This window comes from Excalfactoria chinensis, chromosome 5 (assembly GCF_039878825.1).
Source record: "Excalfactoria chinensis isolate bCotChi1 chromosome 5, bCotChi1.hap2, whole genome shotgun sequence".
NCBI classification, from domain to species: domain Eukaryota; kingdom Metazoa; phylum Chordata; class Aves; order Galliformes; family Phasianidae; genus Excalfactoria; species Excalfactoria chinensis.
Window position 1 is genome coordinate 37,913,614 of NC_092829.1, and position 24,612 is coordinate 37,938,225.

Genomic DNA, 24,612 nt, shown 5'->3' on the forward strand with positions numbered 1-24,612 from the left:
AACTGAACATGACTTTTTTCTGGAGCTGACAGTGGAAATATGTGGAATGTATTCTGCTTACTCATGTTTTTTCTGTTTGCTTGTTTTTTTTTACAGACATTGATGAGTGCCAATCCAATAACGGAGGCTGTGATCATTTCTGTAAAAACACTGTTGGCAGTTTTGATTGCAGCTGCAGAAAAGGGTTTAAATTATTAACAGATGAGAAGTCTTGTCAAGGTATGTATGCTGGAGAGGCAATAAAAGTAGGAAAAATCAGCGTGGTTTGGACATCTACTACAATGATGAAGTGATAATGGACTCCAGAATAATTTCCGTTCCTCAGGTTTTTTTTGTTTTTTTTTGTTTTTAAGTGTGTATTTTTTAATTTCTGAAGCAGCTGTTGAGTTAATACAATTGGCACAATACTATTGTAGGAGGTATTTTTCCTGGTGTAATGAGGTAGCGTCATATTAAAAATATCCTTCTGAGGATAATTCTTTTTTTTTTTTTTTTTCCTCCCTACTATTGATGATCTTAGTATAACTTACAGGGAGAAATAAGCCAGTGTCTTTCTATCCATGCATAATCACAGAATTGCTCAGGTTGGAAAAGAACTTAAAGACCATCAAGTCCAACCGCAGCCTAACCATGCTACCCTAACAACCCTCAGCTAAATCATGTCCCTGAGCACCACATCCAAATTGTTTTAAAACACATCCAGGGATAGTGACTCAGTGCCACAAGAGTTTTAGGAGCCTTTGATTATTATAACAAAGTGTTTGGTGCCCTAGAAAGTGATGGAGATGTTTTCACATTACCATTCAATTTACTGAGGTCGTGATTAGACGTTTTTGCTAACTGTACAAAGAGGATGTGTGCAAAGGGGTTGTAATGCCAAGGAAAGTTTTCATTGGAAAAAACAGATCTCTGCAGCTTTTGGAAACTGACACTGAAATCTAAATGTGCGATATGGTGGATCCATGGAAAAAATAACAGGATCATAGAATGGTTTGGGTCGAATTGTTCCAGTCCTCTCTCTCCAGGTGTATCTCAGAGAACTCTGCGTTTGCCAGTAGCCTTAACTCAGCCACTGCGTATTAGTGCAGAGTTAAGAACTGAGCCCTCACTTTCATCTCTGGGGAAACACGAAGGCAATACTTTTTTTGGTAAATCTATTTCCACAAACATTATGCGGACTTTTCTTAAAAGGGTTTCTGCCAGCTTTCCCTCCCCAACCCCTACAAAGAAGAGGAGCAATTTAATTTAGAACATAATTGTTAAAACGTAGCAACAGGTTTCATATCTGCCAAGAAAACGCTTTTTTGGCAATGTAACTGTTCTCTTGAAAGCTGTTGTTTCATGGTGCTGCATTATTTAGTTTAAAAGAATTTGCTTAGTTTATGTAATTCTGCGCATCTTTCCGTCCAACTTTGTTAGCTCATAAGTGCTCCCTGGTCAGGCTGAATGATACTGATGTGTCCCTTTAAAACTCACAGACATTGATGAATGCTCTTTTGAACGGACATGCGACCATATGTGCATCAATCATCCGGGCACGTTTGAGTGTACGTGTAACAAAGGATATGCTCTCTATGGCTTCACACACTGTGGAGGTGAGGTACAAAATCTTACTACATTTTATGCTGGCAGAGTGCTGGTCTGCACTTTGACATGGAAGCTGTAATTTGACAGATTCTTCACGTGCAGAGGTCTCATTCACTTCAACAAGTAGTGAGTTGAGTAGGGCTTTAAGAACAGGATTGTCTGGGTGATTTCGAGAATTACAGTTATGTGAGTTATCCTTGTATGTGTCAAACCATTACATGATGCAGATTGGAGTTCTAGCTGATGTTGATTTACCAAGAGCAATACTCCTGGACGTTCTACTGTGTGAAAAGTTCAAGAAAAGAGGAAGGTGGAAGATGGAAGCTTAGTGTGTGTGAAGTGTTGATGTTTCTGTGGTAGATTTACAGAATTACCAGAAGAAAGCATGGATAACTGAACACTAAATAGAAATAAACCCACTTCACATAAGCTTTTTAGCAGGACTTTGCTGACTGCTTCTACTGACTTAATTCTGAGCAAGATCTATTTCTGTGGAAGAATAAGCACACTTGCTGGAGTTAACAGTTCAGAGGTCTCTTTGTGTCTGATCTGTCCTAACCTCTGCTTCTAAAAAGCCTGTGGAGAAGATTAAAGGGCTGCAGCATCACTGTTTTATACTGGTAATCAGGAAATCTATCTGAGTAGATTGGGAGTAACACTGTGTGTTGTGCTTGCCAAAGGAAGTCTTTTCTCATAAATTCCTCTGCACTAATTCAATTTCTTTTGAGCACTGATGGGGAAAAGGAACTGGAGTTTATCTCTTGGATTCTAATTGCTCCTTCATACCGTATTCCTGTGCAGATGTTAATCCTTGTGCCACACCAGCTCCTCTATTTGCTGACATTTACCAGCTGTTGTCATTGCCGTTAAGTGTACTGAGTTTGTACCTTACGACACTTAGACATATGACTAAGTGCTGGACGTAATAGGATATAATTTTCTTAGACCCTACCTAAAAATCAGTCAGAACCAAAGATTTGAGCCAATTCTGTGGTATCTTTGGAAGCAGTACAGATATAAGGTGTAGCCTTTTTTCATCATTCCTCAGCTGCTCCTTTCTGTGCCTGCTAACCTAATTCTGAAAGTAGCATATATTTACCCTGAAACCAGCTCAGTTTGGTAATCTATTTCATAGTGTTGTCTCCAAATGATTATTTATCTAGAGGAGGAAATAAATAACTGGAGAAAGCAGTGACACGTACTCTGATTACCACTGAGAAAAGTATGTAGAACCGAATATATTCAGTTATGCTAACTTTCTGGGACTCTTTGGAACTGACTGCGAATTGCATGGTGACATTTTTGTAGTTTTATATATAATTACCATAAAGCTACTGGGGATGAGAAGAGCAGCCATCAGGGTGGATCTGAGAAGCAGAAGCAGAACTTTGCATTTTCCTTTGTTGAAATTCATGAGATTCCTGCCAGCCCATTTCTCTAGCCAGTTGAGGTCCCTCTGAATAGTGGCACAACCATCTGGTGTATCAGCCACTCCTCCCAGTTTTGTATCATCTGCCAAGTCACTGGGGGTGAACTCTTGTCCCGTCGTCCAGGTTTAATGATGAGGATAAATAGCATTGACCCCTGGGGTACACTGCTGGTGACTGGCTTCCAGATGGACTTTATGTCACTAATCTCAACCCTCGCGGCCCAGAAATTCAGTCAAAGGTCCAAAAGACTTCCTGGAAGTAGTAAAGAAGGGAGCTGCCAATCTGGTTCCAACAGAACTCAGGATTACACAATGGAAGTTATATTCTGCATCAGTGAACAGCAGTACACCAAGAGCAATATGTTGTGTTGTTGGTAATTCCTCTTTCTTTATTGGCAGTTACCAAGCTGGGCAAGGCCCCCGAAATTGGCTAGTTGGCCAGAAGGGATGGTGGTGATTCACTGCTGTTATTTATCTCCTTGAAATGAAATAGCATGCTGTGATTGACATCTCTGTCTGAACACTTCATAGGATTGTCAGTGTAAATCCTGTCTTTGTTATCTGTCTTCATTCTAAAACAGAAATATGAATTGTCTAAATACAGTGCAAGGCACAGTTGATTTGTTCTCCTTTTCGTTAATTTGTTAACGTATTGCTGAGGCCGGATATATCTTTCTAACGTGTGGTTTAAGAATCAGCTCTCCCAAAACATTTGATTTATTTTGACATTCATCGGAAGATTTCCATGAAAACAAAACTGTTTCAGGATGGGTTTCCTAAGAGCTTTTCCAAACTCTATCAAGCAGTACTTTTTGCACATTCATCTAGTGGTCTTAGTATGCAGCAGAAGTTACTTTCTAAATCTAATTGTACCTTTCCTCTACAGACATTAATGAATGTAGCATCAACAATGGTGGCTGCCAGCAGCTGTGTGTGAACACACCAGGAGACTATGAATGCTTGTGCCACTCTAACTACAAATTACACTGGAATAAAAAGGATTGTGTTGGTAAGATGCCTGGCAAATACATTACTGCTCCTGATGTGTCTGAAGGCCTCGTGGTTGTAGTCAGATCTGAAATATTAGTCTGTCCAGTTGAGTGGTAGGAGTCTTCATTCCCTGCATTCTGTTTTACTTTTTAATCAGGCATGGTGGTACTGATGTTAAAACTGGTAAAAACAAACAAACAAAGAAAAACAACAACAGCAACAACAAAAACTACCAAAAAACAGGAGATACTTTGAGGGACTTTGATGTTCTTTCATATGCTTTTATCTGTTTATTCCCTGTTGTTTCCCTGTGTGAGAAAGTCTGCTGATAGACGCTGTGGGATCTTTCAGCAATGTTATTTTGCTTTCCTTTTCTGTCTAAACAACCTATTAATTGCATTGGTGCTCTCTGGTGCCAGCTACATAAGAAACTGCATACCCATTTCTTATATGTGTGTATATGTTTTATTTCTCCCATGAGTATTTGTTTTGTCCTGTTTAGAGGTAAAGGAGTCCTTTCCTGATAATATGTCACCCAAGGTATTGCTGCACTGCATGAAGAGTGGCAGGAGTGATAGATGCTTCTTAAGCTGCTCTTCAGATGTTCAGGTAGTTTCTGGTAAGTCCAAAAAAGCCCAACAAAAACAACAAGGAAAAAAACCATCAGCTAAGCACAAAAGCGGGAAAAAAAAGCCCAACCATATGATTCTGTAGATAGTGAAAGAGTAGTAAAACTCGTAATCCTCGTGGATGCCCCAAGAAACAGATAATCGAGATGGACCTTTCCTCTTTTAGTACAGATAAAGGGCTGTATCCCAGCCAGTGTTCCAGGAAAGCCCCCCTTTCCCTGTCCTTTATAGCCACTCTACCCTCAGATTCCCTTCTCATGACAACCGTCTTTTTGAAACTGAAGAAGACAGGGCAGAATTCTCTGTGCTCCCTGGGCCATTCCTTAATTGGCCCTGAGAGCCACAGCTCAATGGCAGAGAGGCATTCCAGCCCTGCGTGGGGTCTGAGCTCTGCCTGCACAGTCCCTCCAGCCTCAGGACACAGCATGCAATCTTGGTTGGTGCTTCTGGGACAGGTGATTCCTTCCTTAGTCTTTTTAATCACTTAGGAAAAGACAAACTACTGCCAAGTATTGTATGAATTACACCTTTGAAAAAGATGATGATGATGCAGATCAACACATTAAGAATGCCTCTTATATGACAGGAGTCTTCAGTCTGTGCACAGAACCTATGTCTTTACTGTCTGTTTGTATCATCTGTCTGTTAGGAACACAAGATGCCTACACTCTCACCTGTGGCAGCTCATCTCAACTTAAGAAAAAGCAGCAAAATACAAATGCGTCCACTTGGCTGGGTAATTACTAGATTTTCTGTTGCACGACGTGACTGATTTCTTTCAGTAGATGACAGTGAAATAAGGGTGTTCTGTTGGTTTTCCTTCTATTTTTGTACTCTATTTTGCTCCCTCTGTTTTTCTTTCATTGACTTCCTGACTGCAGTTCATCACTGCAGCAGAGAGTTCCCCTTGTACAGCTTCAGCAGCATCACCCAATCTAAGATTTAAGAATAAGGAAAGAGAAATGGACCAGCAGTGGAATGAACTGCAAGGCCAGCAGTACCGTGGCTCTTTTTAAACATCCAAATTGAAGGCGCTGGCAACTTACAGGTTCTAGGTTGAGCTGCTGGACAGTGGAGTTTAGAAAGCATCTGAAGTTAAACAGATAAAGTGCTGTTTTATATAAACATAAACAGCTTTCTGAACTAGTTTTGTTTGAAGTCTTTCTTTTGATTTCAGCCAACATTTATTTGATTTTGCCCAGAAGCAGTTCTTGATTTGATCCCGTTCTGTCTCTCTTTTATTTTAAGTGAGATCTATCACACTTTGTTCCAATTCCAGTTGAGAACCAGCTTCGCAGCTGTAGGAAGCTGCCATCTCTTTAGATGCTCTGTGATGACCACTTTTCCCTGTATGTCAGCATAATTTTGATAACATCATTGTGATGTGATAGTAGGTTTTTCCAAATTTTCCATTCCCTTTTTAAAATAACATATCATTGTTTCTTTCTGAAGATATTTCAACCATCAAGATAAGTGTAACCTTTAAATTAAGTGAAGGAAAATGTAGTTTGAAAAAGACTGAGATGTTTCAAGAAGGTCTGGAACAGATGATACCAGGTATGAATATAAGCATGCAGGTAAGCAGGTTAGAGTCATATCTGTGGGGTTATTAAATGTTTCCTTGATAGGAAATGCACAGAGGGCTGCAAACTTTCCACTCCTTTCTGACCTCATAAATCATACTCCTTCCCAACCAAGATTCTTGCAGTAGGTGTTTCAGCTGACTGGACTTTCCTCTGATAACCTTAGAGTTTGCTAGCAAAGTCTTACTTTTTTTTGTTTGTGCCACTGTCAGTACGTTCCCAGTAAAATCAGCCATACTTCTCGTTCTTTTGATTTTGTCCTTTCCTTCCTTTCTATCCTTTCTTTCTCTTCTTTCCTTTATTGCCTGCTGCTTCCTCTCTGATGCCTCTGTGAAGATGCTCCAGGCCTCTTATGCTGACTTTATTGCTAGAAGATTATTCCTCTTTTCTTTTCTTTTCTCTTATACTTTAGCAGCCCCAGATGGACACAGTGAGGTCAGCTCTTTGTCTGTTCCAAGACAGAATGTACAAAGTCAGCAGGAAATGAGAATACTTATGGGGAGAAAAAAAAAAAAGATAAAGTTTCTTAATAATATGGTGAATCAGCATGTCAAGTTTTTTGTCCTTAGAAGAGTAACAGTGATGAACCATGCTAAGTATTCAGTTAAGAGCACATATTCCTGAACCAGAGCTTATTCTGAATGTTTTCTTTAACTAAATCTTATTTCCCTCTTTGAGGGACTGAAAACAGTCTCCAAATGTCCCGTGAATGCAGCCACCACTTAACTTAAACACCATTTTAAACTAATGCATTTTTCACATGCTTCATGTGAGTGTAGAATCGTTTGTTTCCCTCCAGCAGCCTGCCTGGTGCAGGCAGAGTTACAGTTTTAAGGTGTTTTGCACAGTAGAAAGGGAATTCATTGGAACCTGCTTAGCAAAACGCACGGGAAACAGGCTGAGCGCTGCAGCCAAGCTCTAATCCTGGCAGTGAATCATGCATGCCTCAAAGCCAGGGCAGCTCTAGGGGCTCCACCTCAAAGCACATCCATAGGTGCACTGCAGTCATGATTCTGCATGAAGGTACACACAGTGAGAAACTGGAGAAAATGTTTGTTTACTGGTGTTTGGACTGAGTCATTTGCTCCCCTTGAAGTTTTGGTGATTAAATATGCACCCAAGACTACCGAGTGTCTAATAACATAGCTGGCCAAGCTTTTGCTTCCTTTAATTTTGTTCATACAGAGAGACATAACTCAGTAATGGAGAGCTTCCACTATGTAAACCTAACGTGCAGCTCCGGCAAGAAAGTCCATGGAGCCCTCAGTAGACTGCCAGCAACCAGAGAGATTTTTATCACTGCGGACTTTGAGCTTGAAATGAACCAGAAGGAGGTGACAGGTTGGTTGGAAAATAATCCAAGGTGCGATTTGAAGCTTCTTATGGTTTGCTTCTTATCTTCTGTATTTTTCGCTTCTATCCTTATGCAAAATTATAATAAAAAGTATCTCCTGTTTTGAAAATTAAAGTTCATGCTTCAAAAAGAGCTGAGAGATGGGTGTGGTTTCTGTGATCAAATTGCTGCCCATGGATTAAAGTCTTCTAGTATGATTAATTTTCTAGAAACCCACTGTTTTTGTCCATTCCATAAGACTTGTTCACAAAAGCCCTATTCTCAGTGAGTGGCATTGGGTGGACTTTTGTGCATAGTCACTTATTCAGGTTTCACCCTTGGTACTTTTCAGATACGTGTGATGTGCGCTGTGCCCGAAAAAAGACAGAGAAGAGGTTCCGTAAAACCATTCGAACCTTACGGAAGACTGTCAACAGGGACCAGTTCCGTGTCCGTGTCTCCGGCATGGACCATGAAGTGGCCAGAAAGTCCCTCAAGCCGTCAGAGCCACAGCAATCATGTGGTGTGGGACAGATGCATGTGGGTAGCAGATGCGGTGAGTGTAAATTAGAAACAAACCATCATGAGGTTTTGTTCTGGTCTGGCAAGCGTGGAGGCATCATAGGAGGCTTCCCCAGGAGGCAGGAGGGCTGTGTGGGGTGTAGTGGGGCGTACTGTTTGTGCTACTGATACTTGTCTCTCTATGTGTTTATTGCTGGCAGTTGCTATAGTACAGTGGAATAAGTGCTCAGCACAGTGTACTTTGTTGTGGGTGATGCAAAACCTAAAGTAAACCCAATGGTAGGAAACCTGAGGGCTTAACAGCAGTCACTGTTGCCTGGGGATCACCAGTATTACTTGTAAAACACTGCATTTGCCATCCATAACACTGTGTTTCTGAACTTGAGGACATTTTGTATTTTGCTGAGCATTTTCTCTGCTGGTTGAGCTTTGATTCTCAGGGAATCTTCATGTCAGAGTTATAACTTCATAGAGAAAAGGGGTTTTCTAGGCCAGTACTGTGAAAAAAATCTCAATTACTTTGACACTAAAGGGCACCGCCATAGTGAAACCAATGATAAATACTTCCAAAGCACAAAAGTAAGGAGAAGGGTCAGATGTTGTCTTAACAGGGGTCTAACAGCCATGACGGCTAGCTCAGGCTGCATAGGGTGTGTAGCATGTAAGTGGTTTTGTGAATCAGCAAGCCTTTAAAATGCTTGTCAGACTGAATTAGTACGTCTCCCAGCAGCATCCCACTCAGGCTTAGAATAGATTTTCTCATCTAGTTTTGCTAACTCTAGAAAAACTTGAATGCAAATAACATTAAGAAAATGCTTTTTTTGTTATTTAAAACATCTGATTAGGGGAATTAGTTGGGAATTCTGTCAGAAAGAGCTGTGCGTCACGATATAATTTTTTGTAGCGTAATAAGCCTGAAAAACTTTGGAGCCTTCATCATACTGAGGTTAGGTTTATGGCTTCAAGCTGTTGTGTCTGATGCTGCAGGAATGGTTTGAAAGTGTCTCTGCCTCAGTCTGTTGTATGGAGTACAGTGTGCTCATCTATGACTTAATCTGGAAAAAAATCAGCAGTGAGTAAGCTGAAAACACTACAGGTAAGTGTACCCAGAGAAAACGTCTTTGCTTTTGCCCTCAGCTAGTGCGAGTTACAATTAGGAAGTGGAACAACAAGGAAACAATGATTTTTAGGTAGCCACAGAGCCGATTTCTTTTCTCATTACATTTGAGCTGCTTACATGGCACTTCTGTGCTAGTTCAGAGAGCAAGGGACCTTCTGGGGAAGGTTGGTGAAATAGCCTGTCTGTGGCAAAAGCAACCAGAGACACTGAGCGTATGAAGACAACTGTTTTGAAAAAGAACTTATAAAGGTCCAGACTTACCTTTTTCTGAATCTTGGCAGGTTCTGGTGGGAGCATTGAGTCCTGTATGATATGATTCCTTGGGGGCCTTATGCCTGAAAAGGTGCGATTGCTAAACGGATCTTCTTTTCTTTAATTGAGTGATTCAGACTACGTCCTTGTGCAGATTTGCTGTGATCAAATAGGGTGGAGCCTCCACAATACCTCTAACTCAAGTAGATGCTAACATCTCTCTTCTCTGCTTTCATGTTCCCCACCTATTTACATTAAGATTACAGAAACCTGGTACCTTTGAAACCTCTCCGCGTCTTTTGTCACAGTGCTGGAAGCTGAACTGAAAGTTTGCTGGTTGCTGAGGGAACATAAGAGTACATGCAGAGGCAGTGCTATTACACATGCTTCATTTCCTTAGAAAAACCAATTGTGTTGGTAAAGCAGTGCTGGGCAACCGCTGCTGCTTGTCTGACTGCTGGTCAGAAGGAGCTGAGGAATAGGGTGGGGAGGAGAGAAAGAAGCAAGCTCACAGGTGTGTGTGAGAGCAGGATTTTTTCCTTTTATTTCTATCTGACTGTTCTGCAGAGCTGCTGAGAGCTACTGTGCAGGTGTTAGCCCTGTGTATCTAGGCATGGTAATGATTCTGGAGTGAAAGTGACTCTATAGCAAGAGATACTGGGTCAGTAGATGAACCCACTGCCAAAGGGGCATGTGTACTCAGGACAGTCAACAAACCTTGGCAAAAGGATTTTGCTCAGTCTGAACAGAGAGGCAGAAAGCAGTGATGGAAAAAATATGGCTAGGGACTAACAAGTCTTCTGTGATCCAGATAGCGAGTGGAGTGCAGTTCACTGTTTTTCAAATATGTGTTTTAAAACAAGATATTTGGGATCTGTCTGGGTGAATACAGCTTTGTTGAATCAGACAGACTTGTTCTGGCCCTCTTTCTGCAGTAGATTTCAACTGATGCAGCACTGTCTGAATGGTTAGTTGAATCAGAGCAGTGTAAGAGGGGAAGCCTCCAGGGTCTGCTCCAACCCCATTTGTCTCAGGTAACTGGGCTGTATTTGCCCTGCACTTCTGCTAAGGTGGCGCTTTTCCTGGTTTTCCTGCTTTAAGCCCTGCTGACTGCAGTGGGACATGCTGCAGAAGAGAAGATCTAGAAGGGCGCCGGGAACAGATTAGATGTAATCATTCTTAATGGGCTGAGTGGTTACACATGTGTCTGCTGTTCTTTTAACAGCTGTTGATAGTAAAACAAAATTCACAGTGGATTCCAAGGAGTGGTGTATTTCATTTCAAGTTTGCTGTTCAGCATCAAGTCCTATTCAAGCTTTTCTGACATTTCTGTGGCCCAGACTTGTAGTTTCCTACCTTGTGTGCAAGCTCTGTGCCAATGAGGAAGCATATTTAGTATTGGCTCATTAATTCTGTGAAGTCCTGAGAATGACCTACACGGAGCAGCCCGCTGTAGGTCTCTATTAATGTGTATCGTGGGAAATAGAACCTTAATCAACCTTCCCAGAGAATTCTGGATTCTCATAGTGGAGCGTATGTCTTTCCACACTGCAGTAAATCTGATCATAAAAAAAAACTTGCCTGTTTGATTGGTGATGCTTCAAGACTAGACCATCTGAGAAGCTTTGAAAGCAGATTTGTCTCGGGGGGGGGAATGCAGTTTTTGTTCACCAGTCAGGCTACAAGTATGGGTTCTTCAGTATGAACTAGAGTTGAAACAGGTGGCCAAAGACCAACTCTTCAAATACTGACAGTTCCTTGTCATAATCTGATTAACAGTGACATCCATACAGAAAGAGAAGAAAAAGATAGCTACTGTGGGCCTTTTGCCTGCAGGTATTTTCCACTGAGGTAGAGGCAACAAGCAATTCATCTGTTTTTTCCATCACTTAAAGTGCTGTCATTTGTTGATTGTGCCCCACGGAGCTGAAAGTACAACTTTCTGTGTTTAGTATTTTTTGTGTTCCCTGTTCATTGTAGTGGAGTTGGACTAGATGGCCCTTAAGGGTCCCTTCCAATTCTAAGGATTCTATGATACCTGTGTTAGATTCATGAATGTTTAAATAAACAAAGGAAGGCAAACAAAAGTAATGCTCCCTGAACTTGCTGCATAGAAGGATATGTCAGCACAACATTGCTGCAGTTACAAATGGATTTATCCAAAGTGCTGCCACTTAAGGAGAACAGCAAGCATGAGCACAGTACTGGCACAGGTGTTCTGATATAAAAGCTGAGCAGCTTTATTTTGGGTGGGAGATGGCGATGCCTTTCTTTGCTCAGCATCCAGCAGTTTTGTCCTCTTAGTTCAGAGGATGCAGACAAAATATTAACAAAATAGTCTTAAAGCTTAAATGTGTTGTGACACTGACACCGTGGAAGTATGATAAAAGGTATGGACAGAGGAAAGTGCTGACTGCCGTTGCAGTTGTTGTGATGGGTAGTTGTATCTCCACACAATGGAGAACTGTCAATTGCATTTAATTTTTATATTTTTGTAAAACTGACGAGAAAAAAAATAAATGATTAAATGTCAGAGAGCCTTTTCCTTGTTAGCCTGCTTGTGACCATAGGTTTAAGACACAAATCCTTACGACATAACTGTCTCATGTGCCTTAAGTGTGTGAACTGCTACAATACAATAACATAAAGGATGAGGTTTCAGAATTGATTTGTGCCCGTTGTCAGTAATTATCCTTATAAAGTCAAGGCGTGATTCTTAAGAAAATGGTAAAATGGTGGATCATGACCTCCTTTACAAGGTTCACCTTCTTATCCACTGAAATAGCACAGCGTTTGTCTAGAGGAGCAAACACTCAAAGGCCAATGTGCTGAAAAGAGAGGAAGAGCCTCTAAGTGTCATTGTAACCCTTAATCCCGGTTCCCTGTGCCCCCTCTTCTTTTCTTTTCTTGTTTTTGCATCAGAAAAGCTTTCACTCTCTTTTTTTTTTTCTTTTTCTTTTTCTCTCCTTTCCACCCTTAAAACAGCTGCATGAGATTCAAGACCAGTTTTTTAATGGGCATTGAAGGCCAACAAAGACAGTGGCTGCAGAAATGAAGTCTACTAGAGGCAATTGGTTCTTTTGTTCGTTTGGAGAAAAACAATCCAGTTTCTGAAAAAAGAGCAAAGCCAGCAAGGGGGATTCTGATTTGTGCCATTATTTGAACATCCTCAGATCTTGTTTTGAGTGACTATTTCCCATGTGTCAGAAGGGACGCTGTGCAACTCGTAGGGTCGCTAGAAACTCCTGGAGGTTTACAGGCATTTTTAGTTTAATTGAAACAAATGCTGTGACAGGAGAAGTTTGAACTCAGTTTTATGTTGTTCTTCAGAGAGGCTTCATTTGTGCCAACCTAACTTCATGAACGGTCCTGCAGATTTCTGTGGGATGATATCTGGGGTATTGATGTGTTGTTCCCACAATTAATGATGCTGTAATTGAACCTAACACTAAGTGTGTCTGTTATGCTGAACTGAGTCCTGGTGAGTGTGATGAATTTCTGAACACACTTCCCTCATTAGCCCTGCTCTGTGCTTGATTGACATGAGATGCCTGGACTGGGTCTCCTCTCTGGGAAGGAACCAGGAGCAGTTTACAGGGAACGTACCTGTGGCTCAAATTGTCTGGGCAGCTGTACTGCTTAGGAAAGCTTGGGTTGAGATAGTAATGTAAAGAAACCAATATATTTCTTAGACTATAAACCATAAAAAGGTGTGGAGTATCCTAGTAGCCTCTCCATCCAGATCTGAGCTCCCTCATCCCAGAAGCTGCATCACAAATGCTATCTAATAAACCAGTGATCTTTGTCCAGCATTTCCCTCACCCTCTCTGTCTTAGAAGGCAGCTTCATGTGACCAGAACTTCAAGTGTAACATTTTAACATGAATGGTGTGGATTTGATTCCTGCCTGGGTCATGTTTCCCTCTTAGGCAACTTGCTGGACTTAGAGAAAGTTCAGAAAACAGTTTTAAGGTGAAATTTGTATGACTTTATATGTATCAGTGCAAAGTGATGTTCTGTTCAAAAACAAAACAGCAGCAACAAGCCCAAAACACACGTAAACAGTCTGAACTTCATGCGTGATTAAAATGAAAGGAAAAAGACAGATGGAGGGGCAGAACAGGCAGACAGACTCCAGCGAGGATACTTGGTGGATGGATTGTCTGTAAAACCATCGAGCTTTTGTGGGGAAGGACATTTTCACTGATCTTTTCATTGCCTCTTTGTCCCTGAAGTTGGTATTGGCATCTCAAAATCACCTTTACTATCCTTGGTTGCATCTCCTCATCACAGAATCCTAATTAGTCTTTCCTTACTTTACTGGGACTGTTGCACTGAAAGCCTTACTTCAGCCATTTTTTAAGTTGCACAAGGAGTGATGAGTGTTCTGTAGAAATGTTTATAGAATGAAGAAAAGCTTGGGAGTGCATGAATGTGTGTACTTATGAGAGCAGAAGTGATGTGTGGTGGAAAAAGTTAGAACTGAGACAGTTTTCTTCTGCACTAGCTTTCATTGATAAGCTATGGAACATTGCTTAATTCTGCTGTATTTTATTTTTAAGTGAAGGAAAAACACTCACAACTCCACTCTGTTTATCAGCAATAAGCAAAATTCTTCATCGCTGATCATGACCGGTAGTTAATGCCCTGCTTGTTGTTAGTCATATATCCTGAAATGAAGCCAAGGCCAATTTAACTTCCTAACAAAACAGCTATTCACCAAGTGATTTATTGGAGTTATAAACTAAAACTAACAGTTTGTTATTGTAACAGGTCTTTTAAAGGACAGAATTTTTCAGCATGGCTGAACAACTGCAACACTATTTTGTACCTTCCAGAACAGGATGATTATTAAATACTGGCACTGAAATCAGTTCTTTTGTGAAAAATTTCAAACACAAATTTTGTCAATACCTGTAAGTATTCCTGGGTTTATTGGATAATATCAGACTGTGTTCAAGTAAAATCTGGTTTGTGTTATCTAAGCATCATACAGAACACAGCTATCCATTACACAGGTGATTGTTATCCAAGAATCACTACTAGCAAGAATATTCCTGCTTTGAAAGTCTTTGAGCCACATCTAATGCTTAGTAAATTTACATGATTCCTGGTTGCACTTGAGCTTTTAGGACAATTCAGTAACCTCAGCAGTTATGAAGTACAATTCACTAATCACTAACATGGAAATACTGTTAGAAATCTGGAAGTACATTCTTGATGTCTTAATTTCAATATTTTCTTTTGGCAAGGGTCTGAGAGTTCTTTAGAAAGAAGAGTTAAGCTCTATGTTATTGCTCTGTGTAAATTAACAGAAAGCACTGGAAAGACTTAGTGCCCAGTGTAGCCCTGCAGCAAAGTGTGAAGGCTGTTCCAGTCCAACAGAGCTCACCAGCACCAGAGGTTATCAGTGTTCATGTCAGATATGCATGGTACAGTGTACGTATTGAGCTCTTTCTGTCATTCATATTCAGTTCTGAAACCTTGACCCTCACGGCTAAAGAAGAAAACAGTTGTGTAGTGGAGTTTTGGGTCCTGTGTAGGTTCATTACTTACCTCCATTATAAAGTATGAGTCGAAGCTCCTGTGTTCTTCTTCCTCTAGATCAGTGCTCTCCAGGTGAATATTCCCCTGATGGCTTCAAGCCCTGTCTGCCATGTCCCATTGGAACATATCAGCCTGAAGCTGGGCGAGTGTCCTGCTTCCCCTGCGGAGGGGGTCTGACGACAAGGCACAGCAGTACGTCCTTGTTTCAGGACTGTGAGACCAAAGGTAAGAACAAGAGTTGGTGGCTGGTCTGTCTGCAGGGAAGCTCAGTAAAGCCTCGATTATTTTTACAACTGACTTTTACACAAGACTTGAGGAGAGGCTGAGAGATGTGTGGAAGTGACTGATGTGAGAAGAGTTTTATATAAAAGAACAGTAAGGAGGTTTCCCAAGAGAAAATTTGGACCAGTATACTGTATTGACATTTTGGGTTTATGTAGTGACTTCACACTGTGAAGGAGGGAACTGCAGTTCTATAGTGTAAATAAGAAAATAATGTTACTAATGGCTAAAAACCTAACTGCAAAGCTGTTATTCATCTTAACTATGCTGTACTTCAAATGGTCCTCTAAACTTGAGTGCCCATGGAGCTGCCATGCAATCAGCTCCCAAGGTTTTCCTCTGAGGAGTAAAAATCAAGGGGGGAATCAAATCTTTAAGAATGAGGAAATTTCATGTTAGTGTTTTATTTATGTAAAAAGTAGAAACCTGAGAGCTCTGAAGCTGTCTTTGAGAATGTTGATGAAAAGATGTACCTGTGGAAAAGATGAAGTGTTAATGATTATAGCTCAGTGTCATAAAGCATGGATAAAAGAACATTACTTACATCGAGATCACCAAGAAGAAAAAGCATTAATAGCAAATCTAGTGTAATAGAATAGAAATAAGGGCTGGATATAAGGTTCTGATGCAAACATTTAGTGGTGGTTTGAGTAAATAAATCTCTCTTATGTCAAAGACATGTTTACTGCTGAAAACTGCAATGTAATAGGTGTATCTTGCTGTAGGGTTGAAGAATTAGTGTTACTGGTCATAAAGTGATAGTTCACAGATTTCTGCAGTGAAGAGTCACCAAATACTGTTTTGTATTTGATTTTGCAAAGTTACATTGCTAAAAAAAAAAAAAAAAAAAAAAAAAAAAAAAAAGACCAAAAACTTTGGACAAAGATGTGAGGAACTGATTTTAGTTCTATTTAAATCAAACAAAAACAGGTCTGTAAACAAGGCCCAGTTTTCAGATTAGCATAGATATTCAAGGAATGATCTGTATCAACTGGAATGAAGAGCCCATGGTTTTGCGTGTGGCCACATGAGATGTGGAATCGCAGGGGCAAAAACTGTTTGGAACTTGTATTTGAAGTGTTCTGAATTATGGAGTGTCAGTAGATCATGCAGGGAAGGACTCCAAACTGAGCTGCTGGAATAAAAAACTCAACAAGGGCAGTTATATGGGAGTAAGCAGAGCCTGAAAGGAACAGAGGGGGAAAAAGAAAAATGAGAGCCTGTGAAGCACAAAAAGCTACATTTTAAAGGCAACGTAATAAATTATTCAGAAGTTAAGCTGAGCTGAGAGAGGTAAACTTGTCAAATGATGCAGAAGGAATAGGAAAAGATTTGTTTGTAGTCTTATGAATGAAAAGAAATAAGATGGGGATGGAGTTGGTAGCGAAGATAATATATGGCTTGTGCTCTTGACTTGTTAATCATGCTGCCTCTTTAAATGCTCCCCAGTTCAGTGTTCACCTGGCCATTTCTACAATACGACAACTCATCGGTGTATTCGTTGCATGGTTGGGACATACCAGCCTGAGTTTGGACAGAATTACTGTATTTCTTGCCCTGGAAATACCACTACGGATTATGATGGATCCACAAATATAACGCAGTGCAAAAGTAAGTATAGCAAGATAGTTTTTGATCATCTGTCACAAAGAAAAGGACTGGGCCATCAATATTCAGGGTGGCCTTAAGGGCAAAATGTAGCTTTGTTCCAGGGAGCTTGGAGAGGAGGCAGTGGTGTTGGTCTTTTTTTGTTGCCTGCTTGCATCTCATCCCACATGACTTACTGAGGTTCGTGGGAGACTATTTCTGCAGACTGGTCTCATAATTCCTGAGAAGGTGAGTGATAGTTGTGTCTTGCCAGTTGGTGTCGGGTCACACTGGGTTGTGCTGCTAATTCTTCTCTCCCAATACACAGCAGAACAAGTTTGTATTCTTGACATTTTGCTTTATTTCCTTTCTATTAAAAGGAATAGAAGTTTGCTCATGAAACTTATTAAGTTAGTAAGACTTTCTTCTTAATAACAATCTTTGAAAAAGGCAATTACAAGAAGCCACTCTTCTAGATTATGGGAAGCTAAGGGCAAATTGAGGGAAAATACAAAGCGGAGAGGCAACTCTCAGAAAACTCTCAGAGGCATGTATATACTCAGCTATGTGTATATGTATACTCACACATATAAAAAAGTATATGGGAACTGGGAACTTGGAGATTCTGCTCTGTGGGCACATCATACCCATGTGTGGCTGTTGTGGTTTCTGTAGCACCCAGAACCTTTGGATGCCCAGGGCTGGGGAGCACAGGGAGAGCATCCTGCACAAGACACATCTTTCCTGCTGTTGGGTTGCTGAGCTGAACAGGGAAAAGGCCTGGCGTACTCCCTGTTGGTATTGCTGCAGATGTGGTGCCTGAGCAGAACACAGCTGGCTCCTGTTGGACTTCAGCTGATGTTTCTGTGAAGATGTCCTGCCTAGTACAAGCAGGTGGAGCATCCTTGCTTGACCAATTGTGTCCTTTTAAAAGTGCCTTTTTTACTTGACTGTGGCTTGGTCAGTAGAACCTGCTGTATTAACAGAGGATAATCTTTATTTTGGAACAGGCTGCCCAGGGAGGTGGTGGGGTCACCATCCTTTGAGGTGTTGAAAGAATAGAGTAGATGTGGTACTGAGGGACATAGTTTAATGGACATGGTGTTGGTGGGTTGATGGTTGCGATAGATGATCTTACTGGTCTTTTCCAACCTTAATGATTCTGTGATGATATCATTTCTTAAAATTGATGAAAACCATAGAGGCAGAAGTTAAGCTTGTTGAAGGGAACCGCATCAGATATAGACAGTAAAGTTTGTGTGCCTGTCAGTCGTGTACTGCTTCTGAAAATGTCTGCATAAAGGATGCCCTCACTTCTCCTAGTCATATATGCTGTGTTGTTTTTTCAGATAGGCAGTGTGGAGGTGAACTGGGAGATTACACGGGGTATATTGAATCGCCCAATTATCCTGGCGACTATCCTGCAAACACTGAATGCATTTGGAATATTAACCCACCGCCAAAACGCCGCATTCTGATTGTGGTTCCAGAAATATTTCTACCAATAGAAGATGAGTGTGGGGACTACCTGGTGATGCGAAAAAGCTGTAAGTCTGAAATGGATGTTGAGGCATGTAGTATCTATCTCAGTGTGCAACGCAGGCTTCTCACATGCATTGCTGCTTGCAAAAATTAACTGTAGTGCAACTGTCCTGTACTTAAGAGTAGAGATGGCTTTAAATGACAGTTGGGAAATTCTATTTGGCAGTGCTGCTCAGGTGTTTTTTTAGAAAAAAGAAAAGTATTCTTGGACTAAGAAGCTAGTCATTGATGGCCACCATCCCTTCTTTCCCCAGAGAAGCTGTGGATGCCCCCATCTGTGGATGTGTTCAAGGCCAGGTTGGATGAGGCCCTGGGCATCCTGATCCAGTTGGTGGGAACTCTGTCCACAGCAGGGGGTTGGCTTTTAGATTCCCCCTCCAACAAAAGCCGTGCTATGATTCTATGATCCACTGATGGCCTGCCACATTATGAGGAGGGTTCTTTGTTTGTTTTGGTTTGTTTTTGTTTATTTTATTTGTTTGTTTTAGCAGTACATGCATTTCTTGTCATGGTAATTTAATCTAACTTGTATATACCTATTAGAGTGAGGCATTGTCGGATAACTGCCTATTGTGGTTTTTTTTGTTTGTTTGTTTGTTTTTGAAAGCTTCTTCAAACTCAGTGACCACATATGAAACCTGTCAGACCTATGAACGCCCAATAGCTTTCACTTCTAGGTCTAAGAAGCTGTGGATACAGTTCAAGTCGAATGAAGGGAACAGTGCCAAAGGATTCCAAGTCCCTTATGTAACATATGATGGTAAGTGGATGTGAACAGCCGGATGTGTGTGGAGCGGTGCAGCTGCAGCAGTGCAGAACTCCTTGTGGGCTCCTTGACCTCACTAAGAAGCAGGGTAACCCAGTGCTCTCAGCAGTGTCGCTGTTAGACCACTTCCAGTAGCTGTTTTATTTTATAGCTAGGTTAAGGATCACTGCGTTGCACTATAGTCTTAAGTGCAATCACATTTCCAGCCTCTCACAAACCTAACCAAACAGATGAGATTCTGAGCTCTGACTTGCAAAGGCAAAATACAGAGCTTAGAGGCAGCATCCAAGTTTTACGTACCTTTATGCTTTCCCAGCTCTGGGTTATTTTGGGTGGCAGATTGATCCCAGTTAAGAATTGAGCAGAGCCCAAAATACCTCTGTGACTGATTGTGTTGCTGCCATCAGGTGTAATTTGGTATCAGAGAGGTCACTGTCTGCATCCACGTACTCTTACATTTGCTCTTGAATCTTACCAGCTGATTTAGAGAAGTGTTTTGTGAAGCAGTGGTGGTTGTAGTGGAGGAGAAACATACCTGTTCTTGAAACTCTGACCCTTCTGATCCTTGTCAGAGTCACCAGAAGAGAGACTGGAGCTGATGCTTTGTCCTTCAGCATGAGTGATGTGAATATCTGGCATATATGGCATATCTCTGTTCATGCTGGAGTAGTGGATGAGTGCCCCTCCATGGAGATCTGGAGAGTTTCATTAATAGCAGATAGTTTGTAGGTGATGCTTGTCCTTTCGAAGCTTTTCCACTTCCAATTGGCTAGGAGGATTGCCTTTTAAGAAAGCTTCCTCTTACCTTTTTTCTCTTATAGAAAGAAGTCAAGAATGGGTCATGGGTATTTGCAGATAAGTTCCAATGGCGCAGCATTGGAATAACTGCTGATATGAGAACAAAGTACCACTGGTTCTTTCTGGGGGTAGGGCTTCATTGTATAATGAAGGGAGGTATCAAATATGGAAATGAAATGAACATGCAAAGGACTCTCTTGTGCATTCTCGATAGAGGATTACCAAGAACTAATAGAAGACATCGTTCGTGATGGTAGACTTTATGCATCTGAAAATCATCAAGAAATACTTAAGGTATGTTCCTTCCACTAAAATGTTGGTTTTGAATGAAAATAACACTTTGTTAGGTGGGTAGGTTAAGTGGATGTCATTCCAAGTAGACTTTTCTTTTGCTAGATATCAGCTTCAAGGTGGTATAGTTTTGTTTTGGTTTTTTTTTGGGGGGGGATGGTTGTTGGTTGGTTTGGCTCTTGTTTTGTTTTATTTTTCTTTGCTGATTTTCGAAGTATGAGAAAAGAAGAAATCCTGTCACTAATTAGAATAAATGTGAAATTCCAGTAATTTCCCATGAGCCTGAATGCCAGCTTTGCTCTACCAGTTCGTGAGCTCCTGAGATATTTTTACTTGCTAAGTGAAATGTCCATAATCTTTTACCAGGCATTAAGCTTTGGTGATATTGACCCTAATTCCCTTGTGGAATTACTGTAAAGTCTGCTTCTGTTTTTCTAGGACAAGAAGCTGATAAAAGCATTGTTTGATGTGTTGGCACATCCACAGAACTACTTCAAGTACACAGCCCAGGAGTCGAGAGAGATGTTCCCAAGATCCTTCATTCGGCTCCTGCGCTCCAAAGTTTCCAGATTTTTGAGGCCTTACAAATAGCTGGCACTGTCCTTAAAATACTAACCAGCCCTTGGCATACACAGAGGGGTTGTGGTAGGTGGGCCTGCTTTCTGTGCTGTACATACTGGCAGAGAGACTCTGGGGAAGCTTGCCAGCTCCATTCTTGGGAGTGTTTGGCTTTCTCAGCTAATATAAATATTTTGGTGAACAGAGTTTTGATTCCTTTCCAGATAATACCTTTTGGGTACCCAAGGATACTTCATGGATCTGCGAATTAGAGACTGACCATAATTTCTGTAACTGAATGGTGCCAAGCAGAAGTTTGAGAGCTCTGCCCTGATGCTTCATTCGTAACTCCAAGAGCTAATGAGGACAGACAGGCTAAGTGGTGTGGTTTGGGTTGAAATTTGGGCTGCCGTTACTGTACATTACCTCAACAAAGCTGGGTTCATGTTCCGTCTCTCTGAAAGTGAGAACTAGTTTGATGTCTCTCTTAGCTTTTGCTCCAGAGGAAATTCAGAACTAAGATTGAAATTCAATCCAAGCCAGCGAGTCCAAGAATTGCAGAGTATGTAATTTTTCTCTGAACTACACGTTGTATGAAGCATAAGCAAAGGGTTGAATATTAGCTCAAATTCTCGGGGTCTGGATCACCTTGTGTTCATGTTAGTGAACTGATAATCTACTGGTTTAAGTGGAGTGACGCCAAGGCATCACAGGAATGGGAAGCAGACCGTGACCCTCTGGATGATTCCAATTTGGGCAGACTGCAAATGCTTCAACAGAACAAATTCTTGTCTAAATTCTGATTCTCTGTCCCTGTGCATAGGCCTGGGACAGCATCGTGTGTTGGCTTTTCCGAGTAGTATAAAATCCTACCCTCGGAGCACCTGCAGCTGAGCATAAGCTCCATTTTAAATGCAGTCTTTGCATAGATGGTGTTCTTGTACATCATGATTTACAGCTGTTTAAGGTTCTTACATGACCCGCAGTCCTCATACCCCTTAACTTATCTGAGCACCTTGCAATGGCCTTGTAGAGCAGGGGAGGGCTGCTTTCCCTTTCTTGTTGGAGAGAAGCAGGTCTGTGAAGATTTTTTTTTTCAGCCAGACCACAGGTGCAGCTACTTATGCCATTCAAGACTCCCAGATTCTGTCATTTGTGCCTCTCATTTGAACAAAGAGTATTCTGAAAGAGTCTGTGAGGAGAAAAATGTTGATCAAAATGTTTTTTTGTTGTCTTAGTGTTGTTCTGTCCACTTTACTATTATGTCATTGTCCTATGGCCATGCAAACCACTTCCTTGGTGTGATGCACCTCTGGGCGTTCTGTCTTGAAGGAAGATGGCCTCAGTCCCATTTGCTTGTAGATGGACTTAGGACCAGTGTCTTTCTCGACTGTTCTCTGGCGGTGCTCTGAGTGACATGGTGCCCACTGGTGATTTCTGTCTGCTCCCTCAGGACAGATACTGACATTTTGCAGTGTGGCCAGTACAAAAGCTCCCTTTTCTGTTGTGAGCTTGGATCTCCCTGGTTTTCACCGCACTTGTACGTGGTATTTAACTGTTGTATGTGAGTAATACCACATCCACAGTGTGACAGATGAAATTCCCATGTAGAGCTAGAGTCAGAATCCTTTCCCTACATTGTTAGGGGTGAATGAACACTACCAAAAGAGCCTTGCTGAATTGCCATGGTTCAGATGTCCCGTGTTGTGGCATGTGAGGTAGTGCATCCCTTCACATGGTAAGGACACATTCTGATCATGGCATGAAGGGAAGGGGCAGTAGCGTTACAGCACTGACACCATGTTGCCAAGAAGGAATTGCTGTTGTCTGAGAGGAAGAGGGAAGTTGCATGTGTTGCTGCCAAGAGGGAGAACTGTGTCCTAGCTGGCTTACTTGGGCTCCTGCTCTGGCTCAGGTGCTGCCCATAGGTGCCTGTGGCACATTGGTGAGTCCCTGTTGCAGGCATGGGGTTGCCAGACCTGCTTCAAAGGGAGCAAATGAGGCTGAGGGATGAGTGGGGAGGCAGGGAGGGTGGATGGGCAGAAGAGAGGGAAAGAAGCCAGGGCCTTGTGTTCTGCTGGCGGGTATGTTTTCTTGTGAACCATCCCCCTCCACCCCCCCAGGAGAGGGACAGCAGCAGCTATCTAGAAGAAAGTATGTGGTAGTGACATGTAAGGAGTAGCTAAGGGATGCCAAGACAAGGGGAAGTGTGATGAGAAAGGCTTGCTATCTCTGTGGTTAAAGTACTGCTGTGCTGAGATCCAAGTAAAGCATTCCAAGATATCTTCCTACTGGCAGCACAGCCCTCTGCCATTCCACTGTTCATGACTTCATGTGCCAGGTGCAGTGTGTCAGTGAGCTGCAGGGACCCACCAACCATCTCCATTTGCCAAAGGAGCACTTTGAGATGGATGAGATGCTGCACCACTGCCCAGGGTGCATGAATGGGTGTGAGGCTGCAGGTGGGAGCAAGAAGAGAGAGCCATGATATGCCTGCTTCTGGGCATCTTCACCAAGCCTAGCAGAGTTGCTTTGCTGTGGGTTGGAGGCTATCTGCCAAGGAGGGGATGAATTCTCCTGCAAGAAGGCTGCAGGTTTGAACAGTGACATGAAAATCATAGCAATTGGTTTCAACCAGGGTTCAAAGAAACAAAACTGTTTTTAAACATCCATGTATTATTAGTTGGTGAAATTGGGCTTTCCTGCTCTGCATGCAAGTCACCAACTCAATCTCTGGGTTTGTTGCACTGCACCTCATCTTGTGGGCATGCTGATGTCCTTGGCTCTGCTCAGCCACTCTGGGAACAGTGTCTCTCCTCTGGACCATATGGTGGATCTCAGCTTTGTTTCTCTGGTACTCTCACGTGCATGGGGCATTTTCTTTGCTGTCAGTGGAAGGAAAGAAGCACATCAGCGTGGTATATGGCCCAACACTGAGCAGAAGAACCTGCCCTTGAAGAAACATCCTTTTTGCTCTACATGCACAGCTGTGTTCATTTTCTACATAACAAGTAAAAGACTTGGAAGCACTCTCCTATTACTTTATATCTGAAACTATGACTAAAAGTTCTCCCATTTATGTAGGTCCTGTGTGTGCAGCAAAAACCCAAGAGGGAACTGTTGCCACCTGAACTGCTGGGAGAAGTGGTGACTTGCAGAATGCTGGAACACTTGGCATTGTAACTTCATAGAAATGGTAGCGGCTCTGTAGAAGTTGAGTTTCTACACTCTGTGTGGTTGTAGACTGATGCTATTTTTTTTTGGCAAGACGTAATTCCAAAGTGTTTAACCTTTTACAAAAGGATTTAAGTTTTGAAATAATAATTAGTGTTAAGTGAATGACTTAATGTCACCTACATGAGATATACACATAAGGATCTTTTTCTTGATTGTAAATTAACGTGACATGTTTCAGACTTACTTTTAATAAGAGAAATAAACCAGTGATCTTTTAGTTGCATGAAAACCTTGGTTAATATTTTAAGTTGTCTTTGCTGTGCTAAATAACGGTGTTGTAACCAAACTGAAGGGTTGTACAGCAAGTTACTGCACACCAGCTATGCTTCATATCCTGGGAACAGCCCCTTACCATAGCATTCTGTTTGCTGTAGGATGTTGTTAGCCTGTGTCTTTACCCACGGAGATATGATTCTTGGTGTAAGTAGAGCACCTATTTCTGGCTGTTCTAAGTCCAGAATTATTCTGGTGTTAATACTAATAATTGTGCCAAAACCAATTTGTATAAGACAGGCTGGAATCGGCTGACCGGTTGTGAATAGCTGTGTCAAACAGTCAGC

At 41.6% G+C, this 24,612-nt stretch overlaps 1 protein-coding gene across 2 annotated transcripts in view; it reads left to right on the forward strand.

Moving 5' to 3' along the window:
• The window catches only part of SCUBE2 (signal peptide, CUB domain and EGF like domain containing 2), a 37,886-nt gene extending 13,615 nt beyond the window's left edge, over nt 1-24,271 (forward strand). The window contains exons 9-22 of one of the 2 annotated variants that reach the window (XM_072339075.1): nt 97-219; nt 1,479-1,595; nt 3,903-4,025; nt 4,509-4,625; nt 5,285-5,371; nt 6,088-6,192; nt 7,404-7,559; nt 7,904-8,107; nt 15,049-15,216; nt 16,723-16,884; nt 18,210-18,407; nt 19,010-19,162; nt 20,181-20,260; nt 20,696-24,271. In XM_072339075.1, the coding sequence (XP_072195176.1) occupies nt 97-219; nt 1,479-1,595; nt 3,903-4,025; nt 4,509-4,625; nt 5,285-5,371; nt 6,088-6,192; nt 7,404-7,559; nt 7,904-8,107; nt 15,049-15,216; nt 16,723-16,884; nt 18,210-18,407; nt 19,010-19,162; nt 20,181-20,260; nt 20,696-20,848 (1,946 nt within the window). In that variant the 3' untranslated portion in view covers nt 20,849-24,271. The remainder of the gene's footprint in view (nt 1-96; nt 220-1,478; nt 1,596-3,902; nt 4,026-4,508; nt 4,626-5,284; nt 5,372-6,087; nt 6,193-7,403; nt 7,560-7,903; nt 8,108-15,048; nt 15,217-16,722; nt 16,885-18,209; nt 18,408-19,009; nt 19,163-20,180; nt 20,261-20,695) is intronic. The other variant, XM_072339076.1, reaches the window with a different exon arrangement.
• The last annotated feature ends 341 nt before the right edge of the window (nt 24,272-24,612 follow it).